At 47.4% G+C, this 15,286-nt stretch overlaps 1 protein-coding gene across 2 annotated transcripts in view; it reads left to right on the forward strand.

Moving 5' to 3' along the window:
• Sipa1l2 (signal induced proliferation associated 1 like 2) overlaps positions 1-15,286 on the forward strand; it is a 146,605-nt gene that overhangs the window by 93,545 nt on the left and 37,774 nt on the right. For both annotated transcript variants that reach the window (XM_052166602.1, XM_052166603.1), the window contains exons 7-10: positions 1,161-1,264; positions 4,757-4,914; positions 5,934-6,510; positions 9,948-10,222. In XM_052166602.1, coding sequence (XP_052022562.1) covers positions 1,161-1,264; positions 4,757-4,914; positions 5,934-6,510; positions 9,948-10,222 — 1,114 coding nt within the window. The remainder of the gene's footprint in view (positions 1-1,160; positions 1,265-4,756; positions 4,915-5,933; positions 6,511-9,947; positions 10,223-15,286) is intronic.

Consider the following 15,286-nt stretch of genomic DNA (forward strand, 5'->3'; position numbering starts at 1 on the left):
GCTCATCTGTGTGGCTTCTGTTTACATGTGCGATCCTGTGTTTTTGTGTGAGTGTGTGTTTATATGCATGTGTATGTGAGTAGCTTGTGTGCTTACGTATATACATGTTTGTGTATTTATACATATTTAAAAACAGCAGATGACTAGTTTTGTAGTCAACCATTCAAATACCACCATTTCTTGTTTAAATTATTTATGTGTGCTGTATGTGTGTCATGTCTGTACATTATGGTGGATGCAGGCATGTTCAAGTGAAGACGAGATCATGTCAGTATCCTCCTGGATTGTTCTCCACCTTGTGCCTTTTAATTTTTACTTCGCATGTATGACTCTGAACATACACACACACACACACAGACACATGCTGGGCATGTGGAGGTCATAGGACAACTCTGAGCTGTCGTTTTCCTTTTCCATATTGCTGAGGAAGCATGTCTCGTTCCCATTGCTGCATGAAGGATCCCAGGCTGTCTGAGCCCTGTGTATGGGCAGTTCTGTTTCCACATTCTGTCTTGCCATAGAAATGTTACGGGTGCCTCAGGCTGATATCTATCCTGCTGGTGTGTGGGGTCCCAGGGGTCAGGCTTGCATTGTCTGGTTTGTGTGGTAGTGTCTCTCACTCAGTGGGACATCTCAGTGGTCCGTCCACTTGACTATTTAAACAGGGTCCTTCTCTGAACCTGGAGCTCACTGATGAGGCTATACTGGCCTCCAGCGAACTCTCTCAGCCAGTCTCCACACCATGTGGCATGTGACATGTAGTCATTCACTGCCTCACTGAGCTTTTGCATGGGTGCTGCCATTCAACCTCCGGTCCACTCACTTGGCAAGCACTTTACTGACTGAACCATCTCCTCAGCTTCACATTAGCATTGAAACATGTATGTTCATAAAGGAAGGACAGACAGAGACCAGTCTTCCCTCCTGAGTCCCTGAGTCTGTGAGAGCATGTTCAGTAGAAAGTTGAAGGGGGTGAGGAGGCAGCTCCAGGTGAGAACTGGTGACAGCTGAGCAGAGGGTGCCCGAGGCGTCACATCCAGTTTACACACAGTGTGGCTTGTGCTTTTCAACCCAAACACCTTCTGCAGAAATCACCGTCCAAGTGGAAGAGCCCTGCTTCCGTGCTTGCCTAACTAGCTTTATAATGACTTTGTTTTCAGCGGATTCCACAGGGACGCACTCCCTCTATACCACGTATAAAGACTTTGAACTCATGTTCCATGTGTCGACACTGCTTCCGTATATGCCAAACAACAGGCAGCAGGTAAGGCCTCCTGTTTGCATCGTGCTCTGGCCCCGTGTCCACCAGCACATCCTTCCAGCTCCCGTGTCCACCATGCATGGGTGAGAGTGAGACTCAGTTTAAAAGTAGGCTGCTCCTAGTAAGCTGACAGTCTCTGACTGTTATTGTGGGATATCTGAGCCTCTATGGGGGATGTTATTGTATTTTTCATTGATCAGGAAACTGAGAATCTAGCTACACAGATTCTTTAAGAGACCCCATGTCAACCATGCTAATGATGAGAACAACTATGTTGACCAGACAGGTTTCTCCATGTGGGTAAATAACTTATTTATAGGAAACAGTCACTGCTGTGCAGGCTGGAGTTGCTGTTGCTGCTGTCCCTCACTGAGGGTTTTACTTCATTGTTTTAATGACATAGTGTGTTGACCATTTGTGTGAGGAGAGGGTTCTACTCTGCTGATCGTCACTCCCTCAGACTTAGGAAGTGTTGAAAGCTTAACAATGCCTAAAACATCACAAAGTAATTAGCAGGCTGTTTTCTGTCGCTATGAGCTGAGCTTTCTTACCGCACATGTAGAAATGATAACAAATTCTGGCCATGCATGGCTGCTCCAGGAACTTGGGAGTTTGGGGGTTAAGGTACTCCTGTAGGGCAGTAGCTCCACACTCAGCACCTCTAGAATCTAGGCTCTGTCCAAGATGAGCTGAAGACTGAAGGAAGAGTGTCTGGAGGCTTCTCGGGATGGCCATTCATTAGCTGTCAGGATGTGACTTGTGGCATTTGTATTGGAGTTGAAGTTGGACTGAGACACATTTGTTTCTGAGCTTGGGTACATTCTGGATGCCACACCTTCCTTCCTGTGCAGACGAAAGCACAGAGCGCTCTGTCCCTTTCTCTGCTGAACATTGGTTTGACTGTTCCCTTCCAAGTCTGAGCTCTTAACTCCCTCCTCTGCTTTCTTCCCCTTTCTGCCTGGAAGTTCCTCCCCCTCCCCCTCCTGCCCAGCTATTGTCCATCAGATCTTTATTATAACCAATCTACAGTGAGACAATCTCCGCTCTGGTTAGATTGCTTCTAGGCATTGAGAGCTGTCTGGTCTTCAGGTGTCTGTGCAGGGGTGGAAGAACAAACGTTTACAAATGTAAGACTGGCAATGGGCTGTAGAAAACAGCACACACAGTCCTGCCATCCTGTAGCTCTCTGCTGGTACAGAACTAACAACTGACAATATAGAGACATACCTTTACTCCATGAAAAAAGGTGACCCCAACACCTTCTCTAGCTCTGTCTTCATGGCACTCTAAGAAGTCCTGTCCTTTGGGAACCCTGAATGAGTGGTATTCAGGACTGGTACTGTTCTGTGTTCTACAGCTGTGCCCAATGAGTTCTAGTAGTTGCTTCATTTCTGATCTTCCCATGTCTGGTCACAACATATGAAAATAAGCATTTCAAGTGTCAGAAAAGAAGGAGAATTGTTTGGCCAATTGTTTTGCCTAGTACAGTTTTCACTGTATTTTTTTACATGAATTTGAAATGGTATATTTTTACTTAGAGGTGTATCTAACTCTCTTAAAACTACAGATTTGAACCGGAGGGTTCAGCGGATCTGATACTATGTATTAAAACATGTTTCAAAACTTTTCTCTCACAGTACAGTGATTTCCCTGGGCTTCGATATGTAACCACAGGATATAAGTGAGACATTTCCAGGCTGTGACCATGGGTATCACTGGCCCATGGAGAACTCTGCTGGAGGAGTGTTTCCTTTTCACTTCCTTGCCTCTTTACTGTGTTAAATTAAGAGCCAGGGAGATCACCATGGGTCCTTTTTATTTTTCTAAAAGTTGGACTTCGTGCTCTGAACAGTGCTCTGTAGGTAACAAATAAACTGAAGAGCAAAGGTCACGGCCTTTGTTGCCAGTAAAGGGCAGTTTACTCCTGGAGGCAGGCCCAGCCCTGGAGTGACAGCACCAGCTCTTATGTGGATGACAGGCTGCATCTGAAGTGCGTGTGCACACTTCCACGATGCTGGCCAGCACTTCCAGGGGCCTACTGTGCGCAGGTCTTGGTGTGTGGTCACAGGAAAATGAGCATGGTTTTAATGCCTGTGTAAGGGATATGAGTTGTGTGCCTCATTTATTTGGGTACCTGCTTGGTGTTGGGCATGCCTTTGGAAGGCAGGAAGCCAGTCAGTTACCTCCTGTCCTCAGGAAGGTACGTATATAGGAATGTGAACCAACCAATAGGGAACAGGGCCACCTAGGTGTGCAGGTGGAGCAGAGATGCAGCCTTGACAGACTTCTCACTGACAAGACATCTGAGAAAATCAGTGTGAATGGGGAAAGTTCATTGTTTCACACAGCTTCCAAACGTTACAGCCCGTGGTCACCTGACTCTGTTTCTGGTTACTGTGGTGAAGCAGAAGGGCCTGTCAGAGGAAAGTCATGTTCCTCCTTGTCATCTGGGACACAGGGCTGAACATGAGGTGCCTCCAAGTACTTCCCAGGCCTGCTTCCTCCAGCCAGGCCCCCACTCATCTCCACAGTGCTTTGCACCCGAAGCCTTCCACAGATCTATCGCTGGAGATGAGCCCCGAGGCCTCACTGACTTGCCAGAGTCTGCTGTGAATGCAGCTACATGGGGACCAGGCTTTCCTGCTTGAGATTTTGGGAGACATTGCAGTCCAAACTTCAAGAGCAGAGAGTGTTATCCGAGTGAGGTGTGCTGAGGCCTCACCACACAAACAGGAGCTGTCCAGAAAAGCCTGCAGTGAGCAGCATTCTCTTCAATCAGAAGTGGTGCTGGAAGCAAAGGTGTATTTAGAACATTGCAGCTCTAGGATCTCTCCTGGACTTTGAGTTTTGCAAGCTTACAAAAGATTAGGTTTTCTGGCTACCAGTGTAGTGGAATTCTGGATTCATTAATTAATCTAGATTGCACCAAAAAGCCAAGTTTTAGTTAATTAGTTTGAAGACCTATGCTGCCCCCAGAGGCAGCTTCCTGTTTTGTTTTTGGGTGGTGGTGGTGTTAGTTGTTTTTCAGAAATGCAAGCCAGCCTGGGAGCCTGTGGTCTAAGCCAGGGCTCTGTGCAGTAGATCACTCCTCCTCGGACTGTCTCCTCTCTAAGTTGAAGTGCTTAAACTATAGCATATCTTATAAAGCGTTTTATCGCTAGAGTACTATTTTAGAATGAAAGAAATAGTTGGATAAAAGGAGAGAAAATAGAAGCAGATTCCTACTTAAAAGGGATAGGTGGGGATGTAGCCCAGGGTAGCCCACTTCTCTCCTAGGACCATGCTCTCCCTGATGACATTGGATGTTGAGTTTCTCTTCCTGGGGGTCTTCTGCTTGTGGCCTACCTAGTTGTCAATATGCCCAAGGCTACTGAAACCCAGGAAGGGCTCTGCTGTCTCTGTTCCTTCCTCAGCTGAGAGGAACAGGCTGTATGTATCAGTGTCAGTGTGTATCAGTGTACTTTGTGTCACTCTGGGTGTCCCTTTCCTGCACAGCTTCTGAGAAAGAGGCACATCGGGAACGACATCGTCACTATCGTCTTCCAAGAGCCCGGCGCCCTCCCGTTCACCCCCAAAAACATTCGCTCACACTTCCAGCATGTCTTCGTCATAGTGAAGGTGCACAACCCCTGCACTGAAAACGTGTGCTACAGGTGAGCTGGGCCCTGCTTCTCAGCTGGCTTTCGGGTCTTCTCCTAGCTTCATAACTACCTAACCACCCTCCCTCCTTCAGACCATCCTCCTCCCACTGTATAGCCTAGGCTGGCCAGGAACTCACCCTCTCAAGGGCTGGCACTGTAACCTGCCAGATAGTAATTGTTATTTATTTTTGGTAGTGCTGGGAATTAAACCCAGGGCTTTGTGTATGCTAGCCACGTGCTCTACCATAGAGCTACATTTCCTAGCCAGCCTCAACATTCTAATTATATTTTCCAAGTAGTAATTGCCTTCCTTCCTTGAGAAAGGAAGTACATGGCAGCTCATGGGGAGTGGGGTTCAATATTCTGCTTTCCTGAGAGGCTAAACAGACACCAGCCTGGATGGTGTGGCCCATCCACCACCTCCAGAGAAGAGAACCACAGCAAAAGCCTAGAGACTCCCAGGCAGGGCCTCTGGGGCCCAGAGCCCACACTTGCTTTGCTGACCTTAAAGGCCTGTGTGTGCTTCAGAGGCCCAAGACCATCTTTGTTAGGCCTGCTCTGGGTCCTCGCTTCTACTGGGGCTGGGTCTCAGGAGGCCACTGGGATGAGTGACTGACTGCTCTGTGGACCTTGATAGGAGCGCTCCCTGCCTTACTTACTGATTGTATTGGGCTCATGGGAGTTTGTTTGGGTTTTTTTCTTAACTTTTTCATCTTGTGTGTGTGTGTATGTGTGTGTGTGTGTGTGTGTGTGTGTGTGTGTGTGTGTTCGTGCTTTGCATGTATGAGTACACACCACTGGAGGGAGGTTCACATTGCATGTGTGCATGCATAGAGAGGGCCAAGGCTAAAGTCAGGAGTCCTCCTCAGTGGCTCTTCTTCCTTGGTCAGAGTATCTCAGTGAAGCCCAGAGCTCACTGATATGGTTTCTGGGATCTGAACTCTGTTTTTCAGGTTTGTGCGGTGAGTCTGGGAATGTGTCACCTCAAAGGAGAGAGCCAAAACTCATCCTTGTGTCATTTTCTTCCTCAGTGTTGGAGTTTCCAGGTCAAAGGATGTCCCTCCCTTTGGTCCCCCAATCCCCAAAGGTGTAACTTTTCCAAAGTCGGCTGTCTTCCGGGACTTCCTTTTAGCCAAAGTGATCAATGCAGAAAATGCGGCCCATAAGTCAGAGAAATTCCGGGCCATGGCCACCCGAACAAGACAAGAATACTTGAAGGATTTAGCCGAGAACTTTGTCACAACCGCCACAGTGGACACTTCTGCAAAATTCAGCTTCATCACCCTGGGGGCAAAGAAGAAAGAGCGGGTAAAGCCAAGGAAGGATGCGCACCTGTTCAGCATCGGGGCCATCATGTGGCATGTGGTGGCACGGGACTTTGGCCAGTCGGCAGACATTGAATGTCTTCTGGGGATCTCCAACGAGTTCATTATGCTGATAGAAAAGGATTCCAAGAATGTCGTGTTCAACTGTTCCTGTAGGGATGTGATTGGCTGGACGTCAGGGTTGGTGAGCATCAAAGTCTTCTATGAAAGGGGAGAGTGTCTCCTGCTCTCCTCAGTGGATAACTGTTCCGAAGACATCCGAGAAATGGTGCAGCGACTGGTAGTAAGTATAGCACGTCTCCGTTGTCTGTGCTTCAGCCTCAGGGTCCCAGCAAGTTGTCCAGGGAACTCCACTGTCATCTCAGGGCTTGGGAAAGCAGCTGCTATTCCACAAAGGACTGGTTCTCTTTGGTTTTCTTTTGAGACAGTCTCTCAGGCCTAGGACAGTTTTGAACTCGCCAGGCAGCCAAGGGTGACCTTGAACTTGTAATCCACACATCTCCTTTACTGTGTCCAATTTTGTGTGGTGCTAGAGATCACACCCAGGGTGTGAGAGCTGTGTGGGAGCTGGGTAATCCACCGGCTGACCACCCACAACCTGCTCTTCTGTTTTTAAACAAGAATCAGTGTTCATAAGCTGTGAAGCATCCACAGCCCTGTGACTAGGAGAGCTGAACCGGCCTCAGAACACATTACTAACCATTTCTGTAATAGTTGAAGAAAAACCAGGAGAAATTTTAAAATATTTTATAATTTTGTGTGATGGGCACCGCACACCCTTCAAATACAGATTTGCTGTTTGCTAATTACTGGGCCTTCTTTCCTCCCCTTTTGCATGTTTGTATAGCAAATATTTTAATTTAAAAATGTTAAATGTGATGCTAATATCCCATATTTTACCAAAATAGACAGTAAGTTAGAAAATGAAAACAGTCATCTGTTAGGATAAAGACTCTAAAAAGAGGAGGTGGCCTTTAATTTAAGGTCTGGGGCTGGGCCAGCCCAGGAAGTCAGTTAGCATGAGCTTGTCGCATGAGCATGAAGCCCTCGATTTCCTCCTGAGCACACATGGAACAGGCGAGGTGCCATGCACCTGTAATCCCACCACGGAGCAGGCAGAGATGAGAGGGTCCCTGGGTCCTGCTCGCCAGCCATCATCACCTGATCTGAGAACCTCAAATCGCAACAAAGAAACCTCATCTCAAAATCCAAGGTGGACATGTGAGGAGTGACGGCCAAGGGTGACTCTGTCCTCCATACACACACACACACACACACACACACACACACACACACAGAGAGAGAGAGAGAGAGAGAGAGAGAGATTAAAAGATGAGGCCTTTCCACGTAACCCAGGCTGTCTGTGCTTACAGTGTATTCCAGTCCAGCTTCAGATTGAGATCCTCTCACCTCAGCCTCTTGAGTGCTGGGATTACAAGTGAGCTCCTCCATGGCTTAATGTGATTTTTAACACCATACCCCAGCATTGTGCCCAAGATAGGAAATGGTCACATTTTTGTTCCCAGTGTTAGCAAAGCAGAATTCAGAGTTTCTTTGGGTGTGCAGTAGAACAGCAATAACTTGCTGCTTGGATTGCTTGGTACGGTACAATAAGAAAGCACGTTTCAGACATAAGACATCTCATTGGGAAATAAATCCTCTCCCAAGGAGATGTAGTGCATAGTCAACTGGCAATCATTAAAAAGGGATATAGATTATACTTCCTGTTCTTTCTTCCCATAGAATGAGTCTCTTTATTTTTACAAGGCTATTATGAGAGAGTAGAATCAGCCAGTATCTGTTGGTGTTGGGGTGGTTACAGTCACTGCAGGCAATGTCTATATAAGACCATCGAGTTAGAAGTGATAGGGACCCCACATTTTTGTAGATGGTAAGTTTACTGTCTGTTGCCCGTGGTCCAGAGTACAGCCAGAAGTGTACACCTTACATGCAGGAGGAGAGCTCATTCCCAGGGGGACCTTGGGTGTGCCATCTGAGAGTCCCAGAAAGCCATCCTCAGATGACCATGCTTAAATAGAGGTTTCCCTGTCACACTTCAACCTAATAGACTTGGAATAAAGACCCTCTGTTTGTACTTTCCAGTGGACCCCACAAGTCATGGGGCTCTTGCCAGGTACCTCGATGGGAGACTGCTATTTTCGCAGGGTCATTGAGTCTGCAGAAGTATATGGGCACTTGAGAGACAAAGAGAGCTTGCTCTGCCTTCAGGGATGTCTGGAAGCAGGGAACGATGACTTATGATGACACTAGGGAGGAAGTCAGCAACAGCACTAGCTGATGCTGTCTAGCCAGCATCTCCAATTAAATGCAGGTAACAGCTGCATTCTCCTCTGCCAGAACGTAGGCATCTTAGATGCCACTGTTAGGGCTGCCTAGAGCAAAGTTGGAAGAGGTGAGGAAGCGTCTATGGAGGCAGAACACTGAGAGATTGCTCAGTTAGCAGTTTGGAATGACTTCAGATCAGTGAAAACTTAACCTTTTGAAACTTCCCTCCTGGCTGACACCAGTGCTCCCTTTCTGCTGCGTCCCCAGCATCCTACTAGTCTGAGAGAAGCCAACTGGCAGTGTGTGCACTTTCGTAACCATGGAAACCTAGACCAGATGCTGATGCAGGGAGCAAGCCACAGCTCCCCAGCTGCTCTCACAGCCACTGGGCTCGACAATAGCGGTGCCTGTGTTCAGAGCCAGGTTCCTGTCCAGGATAGTTTATTGAACTGAAACTCCTGTATACTGCCCCCAGGGCTTCGAGGATGGGGATGCTACCTCCCAACTTGAAATTTCCCACAAAAAAGTGATGTCATCATCATCAAATGATGTTTAATGAGCCATGTTTTCCTTTCATGGCATTGCAAGCGACATTCCATCAGTGCCTCTGGGTCGCAGTGACTAATCACCTCACTTGTGGCACCAGGCCACTGAACTGGCTCGCTCATGTTCTTCTTGGGGCACTGTGTATACAGTAGGAACAAAGGGCTCCTCCGCTACCTGCAAAGTCCCACATTGATCAGAAAGGCCCTTGGTACCAGTTGGACATACGTGGTCACTCCCAGGAGGCCAGGTAGGACAGGCTAGGAAGTCTTCAGACCAGTGCATGGGGGACAGTTAGGGATTTTCTCACAGTCCAGTCTCTTCTGGGCCCTTCCTAAACACTGGGGCAGTCACTGAGTAGGAGACCAGAATCAGGCCATGTGTTGCTGTTTTGAGTTAGATAAAAGTACCCAGGAAGTCTTGGAGTCTGAGATGGAAAGAACAGGGTCGTCCCATTCTTTCTCTTGCTATGCTGTATCCAGAAGAGAATTCGAGTGCTTCTGAGCCCCTCTAGGACAGGAAGTGGAGGGGATGGCAGAGCACTGCAGAGCACCGCAGAGCACTGCAGAGCACCGCAGAGCACTGCAGATCACTGCAGAGCACTGCAGAGCACCACAGAGCACTGCAGAGCTCACAGACTTCAGTCAGTGGCTTCTCCAGCCAGGCAGCCTGACTGGAGCAGGGCTTTGGTTCTGTTCTTTGTCAAGGGCAACCGTGGTGAACTCTGGATCCAGATACCTTCCAGGTCACTTGAAGGGACAGAGAGGTGGCTGAGGACAGAGCCTAGGGCAAGAGGGCTTGCTTAGATATATGCAGGTGGGTCCCCAGTAGGGTCCCATCGTGGTAGCCAGGGAGAAAGGCCAAACCTGCCTAACAGCTTCCTTCCCTCAGATAGTAACAAGAGGCTGCGAGACTGTGGAAATGACCCTGAGACGGAACGGGCTGGGTCAGCTTGGCTTCCATGTGAACTTTGAAGGAATTGTTGCCGACGTGGAACCCTTTGGCTTTGCCTGGAAGGCAGGCCTTCGCCAAGGGAGCCGACTCGTGGAGATTTGCAAGGTGGCTGTGGCCACGCTGACCCACGAGCAGATGATTGACCTACTGCGGACATCTGTGACTGTGAAAGTGGTTATCATCCAACCCCACGAGGATGGCTCTCCCCGCAGGTAAGGCCAGGAGGCTGGGCAGTGTAACTGTCACCAGGGGCATCCTGACTGCCTGCAGGATCCTCAGAGAGCTAATGAGAAGTCTCTGTGGACCACCTGACCATTAGTCCACTAGTTAAAGGGCTTTAGATGAGCGTGTGACATGCACCACTGGCACACTAAAAAGTGACACCAGATATTGACTGTGAAACTGAATCACCAAGACCAGGAGGTGGGTCCATTTGACTCACCTGGCCTATTGGGACTGAGAATGCACAGCATAGCCTTCTCGCCTTAAATCTGGAAGATTAGTTAACAAGACAGGGCTACCCATCTGGGAGGAATGTGGGACAGCAGGCAGATTCTGGGGGCTGTGCTTTCTCACACTGAAGCCTCAGAGGTGTCAGGCAGGGACAGGGTATCCTTGTGACCTGTCATGAAAAACCACTGGAAGGTCTGGAGGTACACAGGTAGTAGGGAGGGACAGGCGTGGAGTGGGAAGTGGTCTGTGTGCTGCGGACAGATGATCATGGTACTCAGCCTCAAGGTAACAGCGCTAGATCTGTCCAGCCTCTGCACCTTCAGCAAGAACTGCCGAGAGTCATAAATGTGTTTAAGACATTGACATTTTACTTTTTGTGTGGTTCTCTTAGTGTAAGTGCGTGGATGACAAGATCATATTTCAGTGTTAGAAGTTTGCCTGCCAGTCAGACCATAAGGCCAAGGACGCTAGTTAAAACTGTGCTCCCTGAAGACCGCAGCCCATGTTGCAGGTGTGGTGGGGCTCTGGTGGCCATCTTGCCATGTAGCCTGTGTCTCCATCCAGTTAGTCATGAGACTGACTCCAGAGCGTACCTGCTGGGAGGATGCAGGAGGCCAGGGTGGGTCCTGCTGTGTGGTTATGGGGAAGGAAGACATCCTAAAGTTCCTTTCACATCCACACTACAGGGACCTTGACCCCTTAGAGTACTCAGAACTTACTAGCATAATTAGTGTTCCCTCTACATTTTAGTTGAGGTGGAAAAGTGATTGCTTTAAATTCACTCAAGTTTCTGTCACTTTTTAATTAATTTATTCTTCTTTCATATATTACTTCCCAGTGGCTCTTTCCCTTTCCTCCTCCCCTCCCAGGCCCCTCCCCAAACAAGTTCCTGTCATATTAAAGGGGACTTTCTTATGAGGACAAATACATTGGCTGTATCTACCTTCTGGACTGATGACACAAAGGTGTCCTTTCTCCTCCCTCCCAGGGTCACGCGCCTGATTTTGTCTGTGCCATGCCCAAGCCTTATGCAGCTGCCACACACTTGAAGTGTGGCTGAGATTTTCATTTTAATTAATTCAGTTTTAATAACCATAGGTGGCTCTAATGGCTGCCCTTTTGGGGAGCTCATTCCTAAATGGGGATCTTTTAGAAAACAGACTGCTCTTGTGTCTTCTTGGTCTCTGTGGTTAATACACCAGAGTTTGTAAAGTCTATTAGATTGTGCTTAGCATTTGCTCCAGCCTGATGTGTTTGTTTTTGTGATGCTGTGGATAGAACCAGAGGCCTTGTACACTCTAGGCTTGGACTCTACCCTGGAGCTGCAGCCCCAGCCCCTAGTCTTTCAGTAGCCATGTTTCCTACATTTGCCAATAGGTTTATAAAATAAAAGTTTAAAGAGCTGAAATCCCTCATGGTGTTAAAGGTCCAAATCCCATGAAGCCCCCACAAGGAGTTTCTCATAGCCTCACATTGCCAGACTCTGCTCATTAGACCCTACTGCCTTGTCCCAGGACCCCATGAGCCACACTTAAGATAAAGAAGCCACAACGGAAGATAAAAAACTGTTTCATAAAACAAGACTCAGATTGAGTAAGAGCATAGCTTCCTCTCGGCCTTCCTAGAAGCCAATGTGTCCTGTAAGTGAATGTCTTTGACACAGCAGCTTTTAAGCACATCTGTGGTGGGAATACAGATGTGTGTCTCCTTTGTCAGCAAGAGTCAGGTCTTCAGTCTTTCCTGGAAATGAACCACTGCAGAGCTAAGTGAAAACGTTTCCAGACCTAACATAGGTTGGGTCTGCTGTTGCTCTGTAAGAAACTCTAGAAGCTTTTAAAAATGTTAGATAATAAAAATAGTAACATTCTCATTATGCCTGGTATTTTGAGCACATGATTTCAAAGAATAGAATTTCCTAAGGAATATTGAATTGTTTTTCAGCTAAAACAAATAAACAAAACTACAGAGTGGATATTTTTGCTGCTGTCTTTTCCTCAAGAGCATGTTTTTCCTCCAAAGAGACTTTCTTATCTGCCTGGATCTGCGTATAATTAATTCTTTGTTTTAAATGCAATTGAAAATAGCCAGGATATTTATTCAGAGACTGTGCCTTTGTTGATGTCCTTCCCTGAGCACATAGTCCTCTCCTTACAGTGCTCAGCCGCCTCCCTCTGCTCTCAGCTCTAGGGAAGGAGCCAGCCCAGCACACATCAAGCAGACTTCTCAGTTGTTCATTTTTCTTTGTGAATCTGAATTTGAGCTTTTTTAAAGTTAGTATTTCCATTCTTCCTGATTCATTCATACTTCTGACACATACGGGCCCTGAGAATGGTATGCGTGTGTTGCTAGAGGCCTCAGGAATGCTAGGCAAGTACCAAGCTGCATTCCAAACCCTATAGTTTTGAGGCTGCTGGCCTTGAGCTAATCTTTCTGCCCCTGAGTCCCACAGGCTTTGTCACTCCCAACCTGCATTTATAGACATTAAGAAACCGTAGAAGAGTTGCTAAAAGGAGGATGGGTAGCTGTTGACTTTTCCATGTTGGATTGGGTTTAATTTGGATTTCTTGGCAGAGCTCCCACTACATAGTAGCCCAGGCTGACCCTAAATTCTCCATCTTCTCACCTTAGCCTCTTACGTGCTAGAGTCCTAACCATGCTTCTGTGCACTTTATAATCCAAAAAACTTAGGCCTTAAGAGATAGATGGCTAGGGACTAGAGATCCTGTCACTCTTACAACACATGTGTGTGGTTAGTTTCCTATACCCATGTTTGGCTGCTCATAACTGCCTCTCTCTATGTCCTGGGGATCCAGTGCCCTCTTCTATGTACCCCTGATGTCTGCATGCACATGCACACCAATAAATAGTAAGTCTTTTAAATAAAACTAAAAACTCGTTTTAAGGGACACTTACTTTGGTTCCATAGTCCTATAGTTAAGGATACAGGATTTGCCTAAAGCTCTGACATCACATTTGATTTGTGATGTGGAAAATTACCTCCATTTTCTTTCATAAATTGGCTCTTAGAGCCTGTCAGGAAGGGAAGGAATTAAATGAGCAGTTATGAGCATGTGCACACATCTGTGTGATTTTTTTACTATGCAGTGGTCCTCTGCTCAAGTTCCACAAGGATGACAGACATGGCAAAACTAGCTAATTATAAGGAGTCTTACCTCAATGCTGTAGAAAGTGCTTCATTCATAGATGGATGGATAGATGGATGGACAGACGGATGAACAGACAGACAGACGGATCTGCTCAGTAATAGTCTTACAGGGTATTAGTGACAAAATAATTTGACTGAGAACCCATCTGTTTCTGCCTGCAGCCTGAGGGGCCTTCCGGTTAATGGGCGCTTCCTTCTGGCTGTTCTCAGGTCAGCAGTGCCTGGTTACACCTTCACTGCAGAGTGAACTGAAGTCTTCTGTGGGGATGGTGTTTGTGTGCTTCTAAAGCCATGCCTGTTTTGAAGTCCTTTCTGATCTAGCCTCAAGGACAGTCCAGCTGCCTCCCCCCACCCCACTCCCAGTTGAAAGAAGCCAGGGCCACTTTTGGTTTCTTGATGGAGTTGGGGCGGGGAGGAACTTATTAAGGAACGTCCTGCTGGGCTAGGACCCTTGGGTAAATTCCGCACCTCAGTACTGAGCAGACTGAGCCACCTGGGGCAATGGGATGCCGCTTCAAATGGAAATGAGCTGAGGAATGGGAAGTGCAGCCACTGCCCTGGCGGCCTGATCAAGGTCTTTCTGACAGAAATTACTAAGTAGGTTCAGGGCTTGCCAGGAAGCGCGAGGGCCTGAGTTTGAATCTCTAGGCCGGCAGGAGACAGCCCTGGGGTCTAGAAGCCCAGTGTTCCTATGGCAAGATGGGAGGTAGAGGCAGGAAACCCCAGAAGCTATGGGCATGCTGGTCTGGTGTGTCAGTGAACAGGAGCCCTGTCTCAAGGTGGAAAGTGAGAATGTTGTCCTGTGGCACACGTGCGTTCACCCACCCATATTTACTCAGACAAAGCTGTTGGTTTTTTGGTTTTGTTTTGTTTTTTAAAGATCTTTTTCTGTTTTCCAAGGATGAGGCCCCACCCCTAATCCTCACATTCTGTCAGTGACATTTTAGGGAAAAGGCATCCTTCAAAGGCCGCTGTCTGTGAGAAGTAATGACTCATGCATGACTTGCCACACATTGCTTGTGAATTTAGTAAATATGTCCAATAAAAATGGAAATGAAACCCCAGGCTGTACATCTGGCTCCTGTGATTCTTTGTGCTTTGTTGACAAGGGTACACATTTCCATGTGACGCAGGACAGCAGAGATTTCCATGGGTTATCTGGAGCCAAAATGATTGTTCTCACATTGTTCTATAAATTAAAGCTTTGTGCACTATGCCTTTGTCTGTTGCCCGACTGCCTGATTCCCTGAAGTACAAGGAGAAGGAAGAATGAGAAACAGGGAAAAAATTCTGTTTAAACAGCTTGGTGTGTGTGTGTGTGTGTGTGTGTGTGAGAGAGAGAGAGAGAGACAGAGAGAGAGAGAGACAGAGAGACAGAGACAGAGAGAGAGTGTGAGTGTGTTAGTTGGAGCTGGACTCAGGTGAGATTTTAGATTGCAGTTCTGATTTGTTTGTATAGATAATAAAATGACTATTGTGTCTATTCTTGTCTTACCAACCCTCTAGTGAGCCTTGGTGTGAAATGTAGAAACCATTCAGGCCTTGAAGCTCTAGTGGCGGCCCAGCCACCTGGCACATGCTCAGTTCAGGTGTGCCTGCTACAGTCATAGACCCGTGCTCTGATCATGAGCCTGGAGTCACAGAGCCATTGCTGGAT

The sequence above is a fragment of the Apodemus sylvaticus genome, chromosome 21 (genome assembly GCF_947179515.1).
Source record: "Apodemus sylvaticus chromosome 21, mApoSyl1.1, whole genome shotgun sequence".
NCBI lineage: Eukaryota > Metazoa > Chordata > Mammalia > Rodentia > Muridae > Apodemus > Apodemus sylvaticus.